We start from the raw sequence: 18,562 nt of genomic DNA, 5'->3' as shown, positions 1-18,562 counted from the left end.
CTTGGTGGATACTGGAAGCAGAGGAAGTTCAGGTGTCTGTCTTATGCTGTTTATTTGCAAATGTAAGTTTTTGTTATGAAGCGAACACATGCTGACAGAGAAAGTGCAAAGGACGTGGCAGGACACATAGGATCCGTGGTGGAGAAGAGAGGCGCTCCTTTCCTTCTGTCCCCTTCCCCAGGCTCCCCTCCTCAGAGCACTTCCAGCTCGATCCTTTGGTGCCCGGCCTTCCAAGCTTTTAGCTATGAATCCACAAAAGGAAAGAAAAAATGTGAAAAGCCAAGACATATTCCACTTTCTAGCCTGCCACTTGCTATGTTCCCCTAGTAATACATGGCACACACCTTGCGGGGCCTGTGACTATCTCTAATTTGTACTTTCGGCTACCTGAGTAACACTTGGCATGTGGATGTGCCACAATTCACTCAGCCAGCCCACTGAAGATGGACACTTACGGTGGTTCCATTCCTGCCCCTTACAAACAATGCTGCAATGTGCGCACCGGCCTGTGTTAGTTTACTATCGTCTAGAGTGATCTAGGGAGCAGAGATCAAATACCCTAGAGATACAGTGAGAAGGAAAAGAAGTTGTGAAGATGTAGCAAGGTGTTTGGATTTCTGTGTAAGGAAGAGGAGCCTGGCAATGGGAGGTATCGTTCATGGAAGGGAAAAAGGACAACAAAGAAAAAGGACTAGGAAGTTTACATGTTGAAGGCCCCGACTTCTGGCAGAACCAAATCCAAACTCCCGAGCCTTACGGTCAAGGTCTTGCACCCCAATGTCCCCTTCCACCTGCATTTTCTCTCTCTGCCCCATTGCCAGCCTCCCTAAATGCCTACACTCCACGTCAGCTACAGGTGCAGCCAGACAGCCCCCAAACATACACAAACACTTCCCCTGGTCTGAAACACACTTTCCTCTCTCCTTCATCCAAAAGCTCTCTCTGTTTCTTTCATGTGCAGATGTCCGCATCTCCATAGCACCTGGTGCCTCTTTCACAGCAGTGACTGCAACATGAGCCCGGCTACACCAAAAAACACCTGGGGGCACGAACCATTCACTATGCTATCCACAAGCCCCTCATCCTGCTCTGGCACAGTACTGTCAGAGAAAGGCACTAACACACACTTACTGGGCACGGAATTGTCACGCATATGCCTGGATATGTACATGTGTGTGTGTGTGTCCGTGTACATGTCCACATGTGCGCGCGTGTGTGTATGTGTGCCCATTTGTAGATGTGAGTCTGTGCGTGTCTATGTGCATGTCCGTGTGCCTGTGTGCACGTACACGCATCTGTGTGTTTGCGTGTGTGCGCATCTGTTTATGTGCGTGTGTCTGTGTATCTTTGTGGGTGCACGTGTCTGTGTGCTGGTCTGCGTGCATGCATGCACGGGTGTCTGTGTGTGCATCTCTGTGTGTGTGCCTGTGTGTGCACGGGTGCGTGCATGAGTACAACATGCTTTCTGTCTTCGCTGGGAAGAGGAAGGAAAAAACGAAGACGTCACCAACCCACTGAAGAAGGTGTGAGGCCCACGGAGTGACGGTGTGCCGAGTCCCTGAACACTGATGGCGGCCTGGGGACCTCGTCTCTGGCTCCACGTGGAGCTGCCAGTCAGCTTGCTGCTACACCAAGAGGGTCCCAAGTAACTGTCTACACGAGGCTGCTGATTCTAGGAGGGTGACACTGTGGAGCTCCAGCTGAGCTCAACTCAGTGACAAAATCACCTACAGAATGCCCTCTTTGTGCTGCTGTGTGGCCCAATATGGTAAAAGCAAGTGTGTGTGGGTATGTATGAACTACCATCTGCAGCCTCAACAACGTAGAGGCCTTCCCATTAAATAAGTCAATTGTTTTTAAACATGAAAGTCTAGGGTTATCTTGCTGGGTATTTTAAAAAGCAGACTTAGCAAGTGCATGGCTTGCACTTAGGCGCGGGGTGAACACCCATTCCCTTCTTTCACTTAGTGCCCAGTACCATGAGTCACCCGCTCTGCTCCCCCACCTTCCCAGGAGACAGTTCATCCCAGATTCTGTGCACACAGTAGGCCAGCTGTGTGGACTATGGCCAAGTCCAAAGGTATTCAAGTAAGTACCATGATGTTCCCTGAAGCCATTTTTTATTCGTTTAAAGACTCCTAGAAGGAAAGCCAAGATCTTGATGCTGCTTAATATTACATTTGGCTTTCCCCTTAAGCCACTTTACCCAACAGACTTGGCAGGATTAGAATGGGATAAACAAAGAAAGCAACCAGCACAGCAGCTAATGCCTAAGACCTATGATCCTGTGTTTTCAAATTTCCAGAATGTGAAGACTGCTGATTTCAAGATTCATGAGAATTAATCACATAATAGGCAAGAGGAATAATTTTTTGTAGACGTGTAATTTTCCAGCTATTTTAGCTGTTAATTCTCTTACCTCAAACAAATCATGAGAAAATTCTGCTGGCATCGTGTCTGCCATTTATAAACAAACACTTCCCACAATCAAAATTTTAATTCAACTTGGACTTTGTCTTCAACACAATCGTGAAAGAGTAGTGCTTGCCTTTTGTACAATTACATGCCTTAAGCCACATGAATATACAACTGTTCTGTCCTATTTGGTAATGAAAGTCTCTATAGTATTCAGGGAAAAGGAAAGGTGTTAGCTAACTTCTAGAAGTCAACATATGGGGTTTTTTCATTTCATCGTGTGACTATTTTCATTTCTTTAGTATTCACCAAATAGTAGCATTCCCTTGGTCTTACTAAATTTATTTAGCACAAAAAAGGTGTTCTGAATGTTTGACCATAAAAACTCTCAAGGGAGAAAGCCAAGAAGAGAAATCTGGTCCTAGGAATCTCAATGAGGTGTTTTCCTGGAGATTTAGTACTGCAAAAAGATGTTCTAATTTGACTGATATTCTGGGATTCTTCTACAAGAGGTCACACACAGACACAGACACACACACACACACTCCCCCTTTCTCTCTCTCCCTCTCTTGATGTTCATCAGTAACAACCTGGCTAGGTAGGAAGTACTTAATAATGTAATGATTTTCTGTTATTTCACGAAGTTACTCAAAAGTCCAACGTAAAGTATGATTTAATGTAGACAGCTCTACAAGCCAGAACAGAACAGGTCCCTATGAGTACCACTGGCTTTGAACAATGAAGAGACGCGAAGAGAAACTTGGAGAAAACCCAGAAGCAGGTGGAGGGACATGCCCTGCTGGCCCCCGAAGGGATCCCCTCCAGGGTTACCTTGTTGGAGATATCCAAATTGCAGCTGGCTTCACAGAGGGCCACCACAATGGGCACGTTGCCATCTTTGCAGGCCACGTGGAGGGGGGTGTTGCCGTGCCTATCTTGGAAATCAACAGAACACCCCTGGCTGATGAGAGCCTGGATGACCTCCATCTGGCACCGTCTCACAGCAAGATGAAGAGCGATGTGTCCGTCCTGTAACAAACACCAGGGGCCGTGAGCACTTTCCCTTATGCACGTGGGCCTGGCCACCTGCCTTTCCAGCCACCACTGGGCCAAGTTTACTTGGCCAATGGCATTGTTACTGCAGATCCTGAAGAAGGATTACAACACATTCTTTACTCCTGGCGAGTGGGGGAGAGGTTTTGTGTGCCCCACTCTGAACAACCACAGACTAAGCTAACCATCAGCCTGACTAATTCGGGCGTGGCCCTAACAGTCAGACAGAAAGACCCAACACTTCTTGTCTGTATAGAACTTACGTAATTGTTGGCTCTCCAATGGCCTGTTTTATCAAGCGCTTAAAAACCCCTTTTATTTTTTTAAAATCCTGTTTGAGAGAAAGAGGGACAGAGAGAGCATGAGCAGGGGAGAGGCAGAGAGAGAATGAGAGAGAAAATCTTCAGCAAGCTCCACACCCAGGGTGGAGCCCGACACGGGGCTCAATCTCAGGACCATGAGATCATGACCTGAGCCAAAATCAAGAGTCAGATGCTTAACCAACTGAAACACCGAGGTGCCTTGAAAACCACTTTTAAAAACATTTGCTCAGCAGTCTTCACTTACTTCCTAAGCAGAAAGCCTTATCATTTGGGGCGCCTGGGGGCTCAGTCAGTTAAGTGTCTCTTGATTTTGGCGTAGGGTCATTACCTCAGAGTCATGAGATCAAGCCCCAAGTCAGGCTCCACGCTGAGTATGGAGCCTGCTTAAGATTCTCCCTCTCCTTCTACCCCTCCCCACTGCTGGCAATTGCTCTCTCTCTCTCTCTCAAAAAAAAAAAAAAAAAAAAAAAAGCCTGTTTTCTCTTACCCAGGGAGAAACTGAGAAAGCCATGGGAAGTGATGTGCTCAAGGGCTGTCATACATATCAGAGGCAAATAAAACATGCTGAATCGATGCATCCCACAAAAGACCAGCCTGGGAATTCCCTCCACTTGTTACGGAACCCCTGGCGAATAGACAGGTTGAGTTTCGTGAGCTGCGTAGAGAGTTTGGGGACATGTCTGTAACTTATCTGTTCTAAGGGTTCTCTACCTCAGTATACTAACTGACATCTGGGGCCTGTGCTGGGAGTTGTAAGATGTGTAACAAAAGCACACGGATCTTCGTCCACTAGATGCCAGTAGTAACCCTCACTCCTGGCTATGACAACCAAAACCAGGCTCCAGCCACCACCAAATGCCCCCCTGGGGCAAGCTTGTTCCCAACTGAGAACCACTTCTCTGCACCAAGAAAACACTCCACAAATGGCAGTTCCTAACTTACCTACAATATCCCAAATTTGACGATACGAAGAACACCACAGCCTCATTTAAGTACAAGCTCACAAACAAAAACAGTTTATGCTGAATTTGCTTAATTAATAAAGGAGCACCTGGTCTAGAGTTGCAATTATCAGCCAACTAAGAGTGGTTTTTATCTTTTTACGAAACAGCGGGCGATAAAAGTAAATAAACCATCTATTTCTCTGTTTTGCTACAAAGTAATAGAGAGTTGCCAATTTTGGTCCTAACTGAAGATTGTCTTAGGCCCAGTGATCATTCCTATACCTGCTTCAAAGCTAAAAAGGCAGAACATAAAATAGACAGCTGAGCCATCTGACCATAAAGTGTTAACATGCCACAAATGAATATTAATTGTCAAACAGAATCTCATATTAATAGATTAATAATTAATTATCAAACAGAGAAGAGAAAGGACCATTGTAATTTGCTACATTCCAGTTTGTTATTGTAGGTAATTAATGGAGGAGTCTTGTGGTCCCATCAGCCCGCCGGATCACCTGCCAGTGCGTGTGATACATCTACCCACAAACCACCTTGTCGGAGGCATTGAGGTCGGCTCCGTGTTCAGACAGACACTCCACGATGTCGTGATAGCCCCTGGCAGAGGCCGTCAGGAGGGGCGTCTCTCCTTCTCGATTCTTAATGTTCACATTGCAGCCGGCTTCACAAAGGGCTTTGGCCACAGAATAATAGCCGTGCCAGGCAGCACAGTGCAAGGGGGTTTCTTCTTCCTGGCCAAAGAGACACACAGGTGAAGGAGGAGAACACAAGAGAACACCGTACAGACGCAGTGAGTTCCAGCCAACATCGGCAGCCGAGTCAAGGCAGTAGAGAAAAAAGAGCTCGTGGCAAAAAAAAAAAAAAAAAAAAAAAAAAGAGCAAAATCTGAAATAATGGACGCAGGTCTGATGTCTCTCCTTCACTAATTTTCTTTCCTCAACACTTGGGTGTTGGATAAATTCAGTTTTCCCTGCAGTTTACTAACAACTGACTTTTAGGAGCCTCCTGGAACCACTGGTTCAGCTCTTCTACACAGGAGAACCCCGGGGTGGATGGATTTATAACATCTTTCTTGTCAAAGTGCCTTCGTTCAGTTCATCTGAGACTCCTCACAGGAGGAGAGCACTTATCTGAGCGGGAATTCTTGTAACAAGCTTAACACCTCAGGATTTCTGTCATGTGTATAACACAGAGATCACTCACATAATTTGTTATTGCTCTGGCAAAGACGTGCTGAGATAATTGTGCTTTAACAAGTCAGGGTGATGGCTGGCCATGAGATCTATAGGATTGTAAGGCCTGTATATTCACAACGAACATCATTAGACACAGATGTCTGTCTACGAGAGGTTAGTACAGTGAAGTGTTTACAGGATGACTCTGGAACCAGACTGTTTGGGTTTGAGCCCCAGCTCAACCATTTACAGGTTGTGTGAGCTTCGGTATGTTACTGAACCTCTCTCTGCCTGGATGTTCTCTTCTGTAAAAGAAGGAGTGAAAATAATAGCAACTCACTCACAGGGTTGTCCAGAAGAGTAAATGAATGAATGAATGAATGAATGAATGAATGAATGTTAGTGCTCCTGTTTGAGTCCCTGCCCTCAGAAATCTAAGCAGAAAACCTACCTTGGATAAAACCCCAAAGGACCCGACCATATCAAACGGCTACGGGTACAGCCACCCAGCAGGCGAAAGGAAGTAAGGCCGGCTACCGTGACCCACCTTGTCCTGGAAATTGGGGTTAGAGCCAAAGTTGCACAGTAACTGAACCACATCGGCATGGCCATAGCGAGCTGCCACATGAAGGGCTGTCTCTCCAGACTGTAAAAGAAACAGCCAAATTCAGAGCACTCTCCAGGAGCAGACTCTAGAAACTAAATGCACAGGACTGGAGGCCCACTCCCATGCATGCCTGGCTCCAGTCCTCCCCTGAAGGGGCCCCCACCACCCTCAGGCCATATGCCCCTTTGGTCCTGGGGTGGAGGGTCCACCACACAGCTAGTGTGAAACCCACATGTGTAGCCCCTCCTGCTTGTCATAAAACCTCCTACGTGAGAATGTTTTCCTTCTCTGTCATGGCGGTTCTCAATCTTCTTTATGTACGGATGCTTGTAGCCAGGTGATTTTCTTTTTAAAACACAAAACTCCTGTTTTAACACAGTTTTATTTATGAGCAAGTTTCTGATTTCATTGTCTACATTGAGAATGTTATTTCTTACATTCTCAGAGATTAAAAAAAAAACATCACTATTAGCCCACAGTGGCATTCTCCGAATTTGCAATAGGTGCAATTTCCCTACGATTTCCTTATGATATTTTACTTATACCTGTCCAAAAACTGTGACTATAAACTGATTGATACAAAACAAGATGCTTGCTGCTACCTGACCGAAAACTGCCATCATACGTGTGTGCGTGTGTGTGTGTCTTTGACGTGAATATCATCCCTTACAGAGCAGTGCACAGTCCATACAACTGTATATGGCAGCTCCGATTAAACATGAAAAGTCAGTCTACAAGCACTAGGAGCAGACAGGAGTTGCACAGTAGAACGCATAATGAATGAGGAGGTAACATCCTTGGTACATGTTCGAGCCCTGCCAATGAACTCACAGGGTTCTTGTGTGAACTGAATGAAACACAGATACATGAAAATAAGGTAACTTGCTAAATCAACAGCTTTTGTTATAATACCTTTGCTCCCCAAAGCCTTATTTTATATGCATTGTCTCATGAATTCTTCTAGTGCCAGGGACTGTAAGATCAGCACTGGCAGCTACTTCAGAGGGGAGGAGAAGGGTAAAGAGATGTACACATGGCAATTCGATACAAGGATCAGGACTCGGATCTGCTTCTGGTTGTCTTTCTAGTAGAACCTTGAGTGTCCAGGTTATGGGGCAGATAATTCACTGCTTGCATATTATGCCAACTAGCTGGCAGATGTCAGCTAAATGCAGATTTTAATATTAGACTCAGCCAGTAGCAGAAAGACACTTCTGAACTTCCCTGCAGGAAGATTTTGATCACGAACCCTTTTGCTTTGGATCCAGATGCAGGTGGCATGTCCACACTCAAACGTCGCCTCAGATTACTTCCCACTATCCCTAAGAAGAGAAGGAGCCTTACCTTGTCTTTAATATCCAAAGGGCATTTGTTCTCATTGAGAAATTTCAGGGTGTCCACGTGGCCATGGCGAGAGGCCCAGTAGATGGCATTGGATCCCCCCTGCATAAAAACCAATGTGGAGTCACATTTCCAGATCCAAATGCACACGTCCCTCAGACTCACTCCATTTCCCTTCCTGTGTGACAGCAAACTTCAAAGGAGCAACTTCCAAGAGGAACGAACTCTCGTTTTATTCTTTAGTATTGATAAAAAGACCAAGGTGATGTAAGATGTTAACATTCTGGGAAGTGGGGCAAAGGGGCTCCAGGAGCCCTCTGTCCTATCTTTGCACCTTTCTTTGGTAAATCTAGAATTACTTCAAAATCATGTTTTTGTTTTCTTAAAACCTTCATTTCAATCTCCGGTTCAAATTTCCTCCGTAGTCAGGATTGGCTCTAGTCCGTGCACAGTTCTGTAAAATCTATGGCCACTGATGGCAGATGCATTGTAATGACTATTAACTGTTGACCAACTGTGTCTGTTCTCCCCCCAGCGTGACCCCGCACCTCAACGCACATGGACCATCCTGACTTTGTTGCCCTAATACACATGCAGGCAAATACATCTCTGATGAGATTAATCGGACGATGAAAATTTTCCCGGATGTGACATCTCATAACACTGTTGAGTACATGTGATGAGTAAGGAATAGATCTGGGGTAGCGCGCAAGGAAAGGCTGATGCTGAGCAACCGAGCCAAGAGAAAGGGACGTATTTGCCTTTTTGTTTGTAACACGGGTCAGACTGGACCAGGCTATGGGACAGGTCATCTTCCTTTGTAGGAGACTGAGAAATGAAGTAAGGGGCACATGTGGTTTTCCTCTGTTAACTCTGTGATAGGAAGACATTTGGAAATACTTAGGAGGTAATTCAGTGGCAATAAAACAGAATTATGACCTTGTCCTGGACATCAATTCTTGAGCCTCTTTTAATGAGCAACTGTAGTATTTGAATATTCCCACAGCCAGCAGCAATCAGTAATGGAGGTGTCCCGTGCTGGAAGAGACAAGAAAAACATTTTTTGAGGTTTGGTAGGCAAGGAAAAGCAACTGTCACCGTTGTCCAACACCACACAGCTTCTTAGGTCTCAATAGATGCACAACCACTGCTGTGTAACAGGAATGGGGACAGCCGGGGGAACACCCAGCCTTCCTCTGCTGGATTCACACTCAAAGGTGACAGTTTCATGTCCAGGATGAGCACATTCACAGGGTCGTGGGGAAAGGCTTTGCGTGGAGAAAGGCCCTCGGTGCATTTGACCTCATTTCTAACTCAATTCACTCTCTACGCAGAAGTGATTTCTCCACAGTATGGAGTTTGTAACAGCAAGGGGGGGATGGAGAAGCAGAAGGGATCTTTTTCACCGTGAACTTGGAGGTGTACAGTCACAGTGACCACCCCCCACCCCCCGCCCACTACCCCTGGCAGAACAGTAGCAGACCTTGTTGGGTTGGTTAACGTCATAGTTGGACAATGAGCCCAGGAGGTGCTGTAGGCCTGGGACGTTGTCATCATTGATGGCGTGGATGATGGCTTTCATCACAAAGGAGTCTTCCTCATCCTTGAGAGGGACAGTGAAGAGGGAAAAAGAGTTAGCTTGCTGGCCATGATCCTCTTATCAACATAAGAGAAATCAATGCTCATTTGTCAAGAGAAGCATCTAGAGGAAAGTAGGCCACTTAATCTACAAATCCACACAGTCATGAAAGGAACCAGGAGGTTACTTTTTGCTCCTTCCATGTAGGAAACTAACGCCACCTTCTTTTACCTGTGCCTTAACGTCACTTGCATTATAACCCAGATGGCAAACACCTTTCAAGATTCAGATTTAGAACAACTGATAACAAGTTATCTTTTGTGTTTATCTTGGACACCTTTCAAAATATATAGTCCCAGAAACCACTGTAGAAAATATCAGGCATAACTCAGAGTCTAAAAACCATAGAACCAAAGAAATGATACCTCTGAATTTTACAGTCTTAATTTGTAATTTGTCCAATTATAGAATTGTTATTTTTTGATCACTGGAATTTCTTCCTCCTCTAAGTATAGAATAACATGGCAAAATTCTCTGACAGCTAGTCACTATATATACATATATGTATATTTTAAAGATCCTAAAGGAGGAGTAATGTAAAAATAAAGGCCAGAAAAAGGAAAACAGATGCATTGCTAATTACAAAGAGAAAATAGAGAATGTCAAACTAGTTAAATCCTTGCCAATTTGTCAAAGTTTTCTTATAGTAAGATATTTACCAAATATGGTACATTAAAACTAAAGAATAAGCTAGAAAAATCCCAAACAATATCTCTGGACTCACAGAGGTATGGCTCCTAATATTTCAAATCTGGAAAAGCGTTATCACAGAGGCTGAGTCTCTGCTTGTGGGGTGGAATGGAGAAAGCATTTCTCTGATTTCTGCTTTCTCTTCTCTATGGGTCTGAATCCAAACCTCATGAGGGTTTTAATAATATTTGGACAGACTCCATGTTAAGAATGTCATAGGTTTTGCTTTTCCATTACAATTCCAATCGATGACTAAGGGACATTTGCATGAAAGGGACAGTCAAGAGAAACGAGGTGAATGGGGGGCGGAGATAAGCAGATGGTCCTGACAGGTCCTCATGATCAGTAGGACATCAGAATGATGAGGGAACATGAGTTCCAGGAGGGGTCATCCCACCTAGAACCCCCATGCACCCTGGGGCCCTCTCCCTCCCTAAACTTCACACTGTGACACATATATTTTCCTCTAAGTGCTTATTCAAGATGATTTTAATTTATAACATTTAATTGTTCTCATCTTCCTTAGGTTAACAGATTTTGTCTTGTCCCTGGTTCCACTGTTACCCTCAAACAATTCCCGAACCTAGACTTTCTTTTCCATGTCCTCCTTCTCCAACCTTGCTTCTTTCCCATTCCTGTTTTCTCCTTAACATTTCTCCTTTGACTCTACAAGGCTACACCTGGAGGCTCAGTGAAGCAACTAGCTTCGGGGCGGGGATAGAGCTCATGTCTGCTGATGTGTGATCCTGCCCATGGAGTCCCTGGAATCATTCATGAAACACTGACTATGCAGTCACGGGAGCAGGTTGGTTCCCACAGAACCAACCTTTCTCCCTTCTCTGACATCCCCTTTACCACCAGGGCTCCCAAAGCCCTGTTGTCTGACTGTCAGGGGACAGTCTTATTGAATTCGGATGTGTCCAGTCATATCTGAAGAGCTAATCTGTGATTAGGTTTCAGTGTTCATTACGGGAAAAAGTATGGAATTGTTCTCAAGGGTTTTAGGCACTCAATACAATGTCAACAGAGCAAGTAGGTTTAGCCTTCTGGTCTACCACAAACTCCCCCCAGCAAGCTCCACAGTATTTGCCTTGATTTTGGGGTGTGTGTGTTGGTAGGAGGAGTATTTGCCTCTTTTATGGTATTATGACCAAGTATTTTCCAAGGTCAGTGGCAATAGAGGACTCTCATTTCTTCATGAAAATTAGAATAAACTCTTTCCTCTTCTGCTGGCCAGTCACTCTCTCACCAAACTGTGAGTGTGGGAAGAGTGGGGCAGGCCATGGTAGTGTCAGAGGTAGTGGGTGGGACTGGGCATGGTGCCAATCCAAACAAAGAGAAAAAAGAACGAAAGAACCAATACGGTACATCAAATCAGCCACCTAACTCCCTACCTTGAGCAGAGGAAGAACAGGCCTGACACTTCCGTGACTTTAGGTTTTCTGGGTTGTTGAACAAATCAAACAACCTAAACATTGGAAATACACAATTGTAAGAAAGAACTTCAGCAAGGCAAACAGGTGTGCTTACCAGAGTATCGTCGCTTCTGGCAACACTCATGTTACTCCTGGACAAGAATGACCTGGATAATCTTTGGCACAGTGATATCAAGCGAACGGATTGCTTTAAAAAAAAAAAAAAAAAAAAGGCAGGGAGAGAGGAAGAGGGAGAGTTTATGTAAGGATATTCAAATTAGTACAAATGACAAAGTCTTTGAGATAGCGTTCACTGCTGACAGCATGTTCTTTAGGGGTGGGAGACCTTCCAAGCAGGTTGGATCATATACGCCTAAAGAAATTTCAAAAGGTCTTACAAATTAAGACAACAGGATAGAGATTCTCCTTCTGCATTTCATTATTAACTACACAACTGTATACTCTATACCCCTTCTCTCTTAATATTTTCTTCTCTACTTTTTGAGGAATGGAATCTTACCCTAACAAAACCCCTTGCACATCCCCACTCAAGGGTCCTGTCCTGTGTCCTTGTGCCCAGGCAAGCTGGTATTAATAGTAATGTGACTATCAAAACTCATACAGTTGTTAGAAACAAACAGATGGGGAACTCCTTAGCCTATAGGACAAACACCCCTGCATTTACTCTCAAAGGCAAGAACAACAATAGGTAAAAGAATGTGTGTGTTGGGGGTGGGGGGTGGGGTGAGTGTGGGTATGTGAAAAAGAGAAAAAAAGAGAGACACTTATGGTGTTCTCTCTACATTTTAAGCCTAGTCTAAGGGCTTCTTTCAGACTAAGTGTTAAGTCTTAAGTAACCCTAGTGCTGTGGTCCTCCTCATCCCTGTCATGGCACCCTAAACTTGACGGGTGTGAAAATGAGGTACATTTCTGGCCCAGTGCTCAGAGACATGGCAGGTATCTGCTTCCTCCGGGCTTCACATGATCCTGGGCATAAGAAGACATCCTGTCACCTTCTCAACCTTGAATTTCTATTTGTTCAAGGTTGACTGGAATGCCCTTTAGAGCCATGCCCCGTACAGCCCCTGCAGAAGCCATTCACACTGAAAAAGAACACGAGACCACAGTACAAATGCTCATGGCCCCACCCCAACCCCCATCCCAACCATTCATAGACCAAGGCTGGTTTCAGAGAACCATTTAGACAAGTTCTACTATAAATGCACTCCCATGCTGCTTACCACAAAGAACAGAGTTATTCAAAATGTGGTTTGTTGAACTTAGGAAAAGATTACACTATAATTTTGTTGCACTGATTTAAAAATTTGCCTTGGGAATGGTCTTGATTTAAAACAAATGCAAAATTACATGCAAAAATAAGACTTAAAGAGGACTGAATACTATTTTTGCTTATCTTTTGAAAATAGTGTTTAATGGTGCAGAAGACTATAGAGTCAATTGAAAAAAACAAAAAGGATGCACTTTTGAAGGTCAATGTCAGAAGAGATGAGCCTGGCCACAGGGAGTGCCACGGAGAAAATAAATTAGTTATCCCTCCCTATCAAACAATCTTACTTTCCACTTTTTCCGGGCTGCAAACTTCTTGAACTTCTCCATGTTGACTGCCGACGCCTTTCTACTAAGTGCTTGTTGGGTATCTTTAGGCTAAAATCAAAGTCCAAGAAAGCAAATTTAGAACACTCCAAGATGGAAATGGGTTACATGACAACTTTTGGAAACCTGTAGTTAGTTAGGATGCTTACACACTCACCTTAGTAAAATAACAGAACAAGTTGGGATAACTTGCAAAAGCTAGGAACCTAGTCTCTGGAGGGCAACTCTTAGGGCTAAGGGTTTGATAAAATCCACAAAGACTGGGTCTTGGGAAAAGCTGAAGAGTTGGGCTCAGAACAGGCTAAATTTCAACTTTCTGGACTGAGAGTTTGGGAATGGCAAGATTCGTGGTGAGGTTATGTTATAAGGCATTTGAACTTAATATATCATCAAGTAATAATTTAGAGCTGGTAGGGAACTCAGAGGTTAGCAAATCTGGCCTGGCTGATAGCATTAGGATCCGTTGTACCGCATCTTTTTTGGGAGGCCATTAGTTCTACTGATGAGAGGAGACACCATTGCCTCCTCAGGGAACCCACGCAACTGCTAGGAGCTCATGCAGCAAAGCTCTCTGGATGCCCCAACCCTACTTCTGCAATGCAAGTTGCTGCACCATAATCCCCTCACCGGTTCCATGACTTTATTCTGTAATTGCCACATTCCCTCACCGTTGGTCCTTTCTGTTCTAGCCGGAGCACTTCAGTTCTTTAACCCAAATGGCAATGGGTGTTGCAGGTAATGTAAAGGTATACGTTGTGCCAGGGGGCGGCTGCTGGCCCTGGCCCAAAGGCAGCTGTGCAGGGTTTGGGTGGCCTTATGGAATGAGGGCTCAGTACTGGTAGACATTCAGATTTTTCAACAGACGCTGGAAATCCAGATTTGATACGGTATTTAAATGTTGGCAATTAATTCCAAAAAATTAAAATATTCTCTGGGCCAACATCCCACAGGTGAAACCAAACATGGCTGTTGAGTAGACCTGACCCATTTACAACTGACCTTCAACTCCCCGTTTACAATCCTGCATTGTGATAGCTTATTCTCCTCCATCTCCGTGATCATTAGGACACTCTCATCTGTGCACCATCTTAAAATAGGGCACCAATGTCAAAACCAATACTTCAGATGTGACCTGTGGTGAGACCCCCACAGTAACTAGGCCTAAGGCAAATGCATTCTGGGATGTCCTATACCACCAAACCAATCACAATATGCAACTTACCTTGATCCAGGGATGCTGCAAACTATCTTGAATTGTCATTCGCTTCCTTTGTAGGGGGAAGGGGAAAGAAAAAAAATGCTGTGACCATAGAAGCAAACACTGAGGTTGTTTCCATGCCAGTTGGGCCTACCAAGCAGATGCTCTGGAAAATGCAGTTCAGGGCCTGCTTCGTGGAAGAAAGCTGGAAAGAAGTCAGTCTTTCTGTGACTATCTTACTGTGTCTGCAGGGACTGACTGAGCAGGTGCAAAGGCCCCGCCTGCATTTTCTGAAGCGTTCCACATGGCATGCTTTCCTTTGCCACGTGGAACCCACCAGGCTCTCATAAACGTGGTCCGCATGCACAATACAAGTGCTGGCCCTGGTCCTGCTGAAGCCACGGCCAAGTACCCCTCAGGAATAATGGACACTCACTTTGGATCCTTGACGAGGAGTCTTCTTATGAAATCTTTGGCTAGGGCACTGGTATTACTGAAGTATTCTTCCTCAAATTCGTAGTTGACGGCAGATACATTTGCTAGCGTTTCTTGCTTAGTGTCTCCAAGAAATGGGGAGGCCCCACTGAGGCTGTTAATAAAGTGGGGTGCAGAACATGAATGATTACCTCTTGGGATATCATGTCATTCCTAGCATATCTAATAAGGGGAGTGAGGAATAATATGATAATCTGTCCTTGCGCAGTCACTTCAGAATCCGATTACGTTTTACAGGGCATTTAGTTGTCACGCACAACAGCTTCAGCTTAATGCATAGGATGCATTTAAAAAGTTAATCTGGAATAGCATCTTTTAGTTAAAAAAAAAATAAAAAAGCTTCCGACTTTGGCTCAGGTCATGATCTCACAGTTTGTGGGTTCGAGCCCCGCACCGGGCTCTGTGCTGACAGCTCAGAGCCTGAAGCCTGCTTCAGATTCTGTGTATCCCTCTCTCTCTGCCCTCCTCTACTTATGTTCTGTCTCTCTGTCTCTCAAAAATGAATAAGTGTTAAAAAAAAATTTAAAAAAACACCGCTTTCCTATTTTCTCAGCAGTGATGGACAGCCACGCTTCCTTCAGTGATTAGGCTGTAGTTTCTGATGACTCATTGCGAATTAGGAGAAAATGTTTAATTAGTATAAACTACACGTGTTCTGGGGGTGTGAAATGAATATGTTTACATAAAAAGCATGCATAAACTGAAGAGATCAACATGACATATAGATGGTTAATAAGACATATGGTCTCAAAGAAAGAGGAAAAGAATACAAGGCGTGGATTTTGGTACTTACAGAATATAGGTTATCACCCCAATACTCCTAGACACAAAACGAAAACAGAAACAAATGTCAGAAGAATAGTACACTAAAGCGGAAAGATGAAAGCATCAAGGACATGCTCCTTACCACATATCTGCCTCAAGACCAAGAGGTTCATAGTTGACTATCTCAGGAGCTAAGAGGAAATAAACGCATGTTTAATTTTCAGAGAAAGTGAATCAACAGATTCTATTTTCACATATAAACCAGAAATATGTACCAGGGAAATAAATGATGTTACAGCAGGGGAGTTTCTGCCAGTATAATTCATATTATTGATGAGAAATAAATGAGCACAGGAGTAAAAAAAAACTTACCAACAAACTCTGGTGTCCCAAATATGTTTTTGAATTCATTTCCAAAATCAATTTTATGGGCCAACCCAAAGTCAATGATCTTGATCCGAGGTTTAGGGACATTTCTATCCAAAAGCATTATGTTTTCAGGCTTCAAAAAAAGAGAGAGAGAGAGACAGAAATAGTACACTAGTGTTCAAAACAGCCTATTCACAAAACCAAAAGGTGGAAACACCCCAATGTCCATCAACTCATCAAACATGCTACAACATGGATAAACCTTGGAAACATTATGCTAAGTGAAACAAGTCAGAGAAAAAGGACACATATTGTATGATTCCACTTATCAGAAGTATCTAGAATAGGCAAATTCAGAGACACAGAAAGCCGAAGGGTGGTTGCCAGCAGCTGTGAGAGGAGGGATGGGGAGCTCAGGATTAACGGATACAGGGTTTCAGTTTGGGAAGATCCACTAGTTCCAGAGATGGACGGGGGTGCTGGTTTGCACCACAGTGTGAATATACTTAATGCCACTGAACTGTACACTTAGAAATAGTTAAATAGGTAATTTTCATGCTATGTTTATTTCACCACAGTAAAAACAAAGAGCTATGATATATTATGCTGAAGACAAAGTGGTAGAATTGTCCCCTGCCCCCCACCCCACCCCGGAAAAACCACCAAAACCTACAGGTAACAGGGTAGTTGTAAGAGAACACCAGGAAAAATAAATGTTGTGGTTTAGGTTCTCCCAGGAGCAGACTTGTTGACAGAGATTCGGGTGCAAGTGGCTTATGTAGGAGCAGGCTCCAGGGAATACTTGGGAGAGGATGGGGAGGCAGGAAACAGAAGGAAGGAAACCCACACAAGGTGTCTTGTCAAGGTGAAGGTGACTGGAGTACAATCCCTTTGGGGAACTTAAGGAGGAGCAGCACTGAGTTTTCCAGCTGGAGCATGAGGGAGCCGGGGTATTTATCCACCGACTCCCCGTCCTCCATTGCTAACAGCGGCCTCTGTGGGGCTTTACTCTGGCATTTCCAGCTCCCAGGGCCAGAAACCAGACATCAGGCAGGGAGCCACAGGGGTGTCCAGCAGCGGTATTCAGGGCGTGCGTTAGCGAGTGTTGGGGGGATCTGGATGGGGTGTTGACAGCATTGCTACAAGAAACATGGAGGAAGTCCTCCCTCCTCTGAAGCCTTGTCCTAGCTCCAACGATCTGAATCATTCACTTGTCAGTCGACCGCATGCTTCTTTGTGACTACCTTCTCAATGCCTCAGATTGTACCTCAATTCTTCCGTTGTCACTGTATGTTGCTCCTGTGCATGCCTTTCCTTCCTAGAGACACCATAGCTTTTCTGACAGTTAGAACTAGGACATGCCTTTATATCCCCCACAGTGCTGTGCCTCCAGACAGGCAAAGACCCCAATTAGCCAATCTCCGCGGCTGTCTTGATTGATGGCCGGTGACAAAATCAGGCCTTTGCATCAAGAGGGAGAGGAGAGATCAAGACATCTTCCACCTTACGTGCCCTGCAGCCACAGGGGATGCAAACTGGACAGCCAGTGGCCACTCTAAGCTGAAAACATTGCATAACCAATAGCAGCTTAGAGATCTGGCTGGTAAACCCCTTTGATTCTTCCCCAGGGATTCTTGAATGTAATCATTCGTCCTAAGCCTCTATCCCACAAAAGGTTAGGAATCCTTGAGTATATGAGGTATATACCTTCACTATATACCTCTTCATAATTCCATCTGTTAAGCTCATACAGGATAGGGGCACCTGGGTGGCTCAGTTACACATCTGAATCTTGATTTCGGCTCAGGTCATGATCTCATGGTTCATGGGTTCAAGCCCTACACCGGGCTCCACGTTGATAGTATGGAGCCTGCTTAGGATTCTCTCTCTACCTCTCTCTCTGCCCCTCCCTCCCTTTCTCTCTCTCTCAAAACAAATAAATAAACCTAAAAAAAAAAAAAAAAACCCATACAGGATTAAAAAAATGTATCTCTTTCAGATGCTTCAATTTTTCATAGCCAACCACCAATGCTGGGATTTGCATAACCTTCTCTCCGGCTTACACTCAGCAACGTACCTTAAGATCAAAATGGGCAATCTGAAGGGAGTGTAGGTAGTAAACACCATTAAGAATTTGTTTCAGAAACTCAGTTGCTTCCTCTTCAGTCAAAGATTCTTTTTCAGCCAAGAAGTCGAACAGCTCCCCACCTGCCACTCTGAAAACCAGGAAGCAGAGGTTACTGAGGATGCTTGTTTCATACAGATTTGTTCTCTTGTAGACTATTGGTGTGCTCAAATTTCAGGCAAAAGAATGGCCCAAGGACAAGCCGAAACTGCCAAGCAAGGAATTAGAATTCATGCTTCTCAACACTGGGCTGACAATTCTGCCCATTTGTACTTGAAAGCACCTGGATACCATTCTCCTGATGTGCTATGTTCACACATGAAGGCAGGGAGCAGAGACGTGATGGGGGGGGGGGGGGAGGAATGTATATTTAAAA

The 18,562-nt window shown here is 44.5% G+C and overlaps 1 protein-coding gene across 8 annotated transcripts in view; it reads right to left on the bottom strand.

Moving 5' to 3' along the window:
- The window catches only part of DAPK1 (death associated protein kinase 1), a 188,760-nt gene that overhangs the window by 42,434 nt on the left and 127,764 nt on the right, over positions 1-18,562 (bottom strand). For all 8 annotated transcript variants that reach the window (XM_019423488.2, XM_019423481.2, XM_019423480.2 and 5 more), the window contains exons 4-17: positions 18,139-18,277; positions 16,065-16,194; positions 15,835-15,883; positions 15,721-15,747; positions 14,869-15,021; positions 14,457-14,502; positions 13,196-13,285; positions 11,736-11,828; positions 9,360-9,479; positions 8,816-8,914; positions 7,880-7,978; positions 6,476-6,574; positions 5,287-5,484; positions 3,247-3,444 (exon numbers count right to left, since the gene is read on the bottom strand). In XM_019423488.2, the coding sequence (XP_019279033.1) occupies positions 3,247-3,444; positions 5,287-5,484; positions 6,476-6,574; positions 7,880-7,978; positions 8,816-8,914; positions 9,360-9,479; positions 11,736-11,828; positions 13,196-13,285; positions 14,457-14,502; positions 14,869-15,021; positions 15,721-15,747; positions 15,835-15,883; positions 16,065-16,194; positions 18,139-18,277 (1,540 nt within the window). The remainder of the gene's footprint in view (positions 1-3,246; positions 3,445-5,286; positions 5,485-6,475; positions 6,575-7,879; positions 7,979-8,815; positions 8,915-9,359; positions 9,480-11,735; positions 11,829-13,195; positions 13,286-14,456; positions 14,503-14,868; positions 15,022-15,720; positions 15,748-15,834; positions 15,884-16,064; positions 16,195-18,138; positions 18,278-18,562) is intronic.

This window comes from Panthera pardus, unplaced genomic scaffold (assembly GCF_024362965.1).
Source record: "Panthera pardus isolate Hobbes unplaced genomic scaffold, ASM2436296v1 HiC_scaffold_20, whole genome shotgun sequence".
NCBI lineage: Eukaryota > Metazoa > Chordata > Mammalia > Carnivora > Felidae > Panthera > Panthera pardus.
The sequence above is the reverse complement of the archived record's forward strand: the minus strand, read 5'-3'. Positions and strand labels throughout refer to the sequence as shown.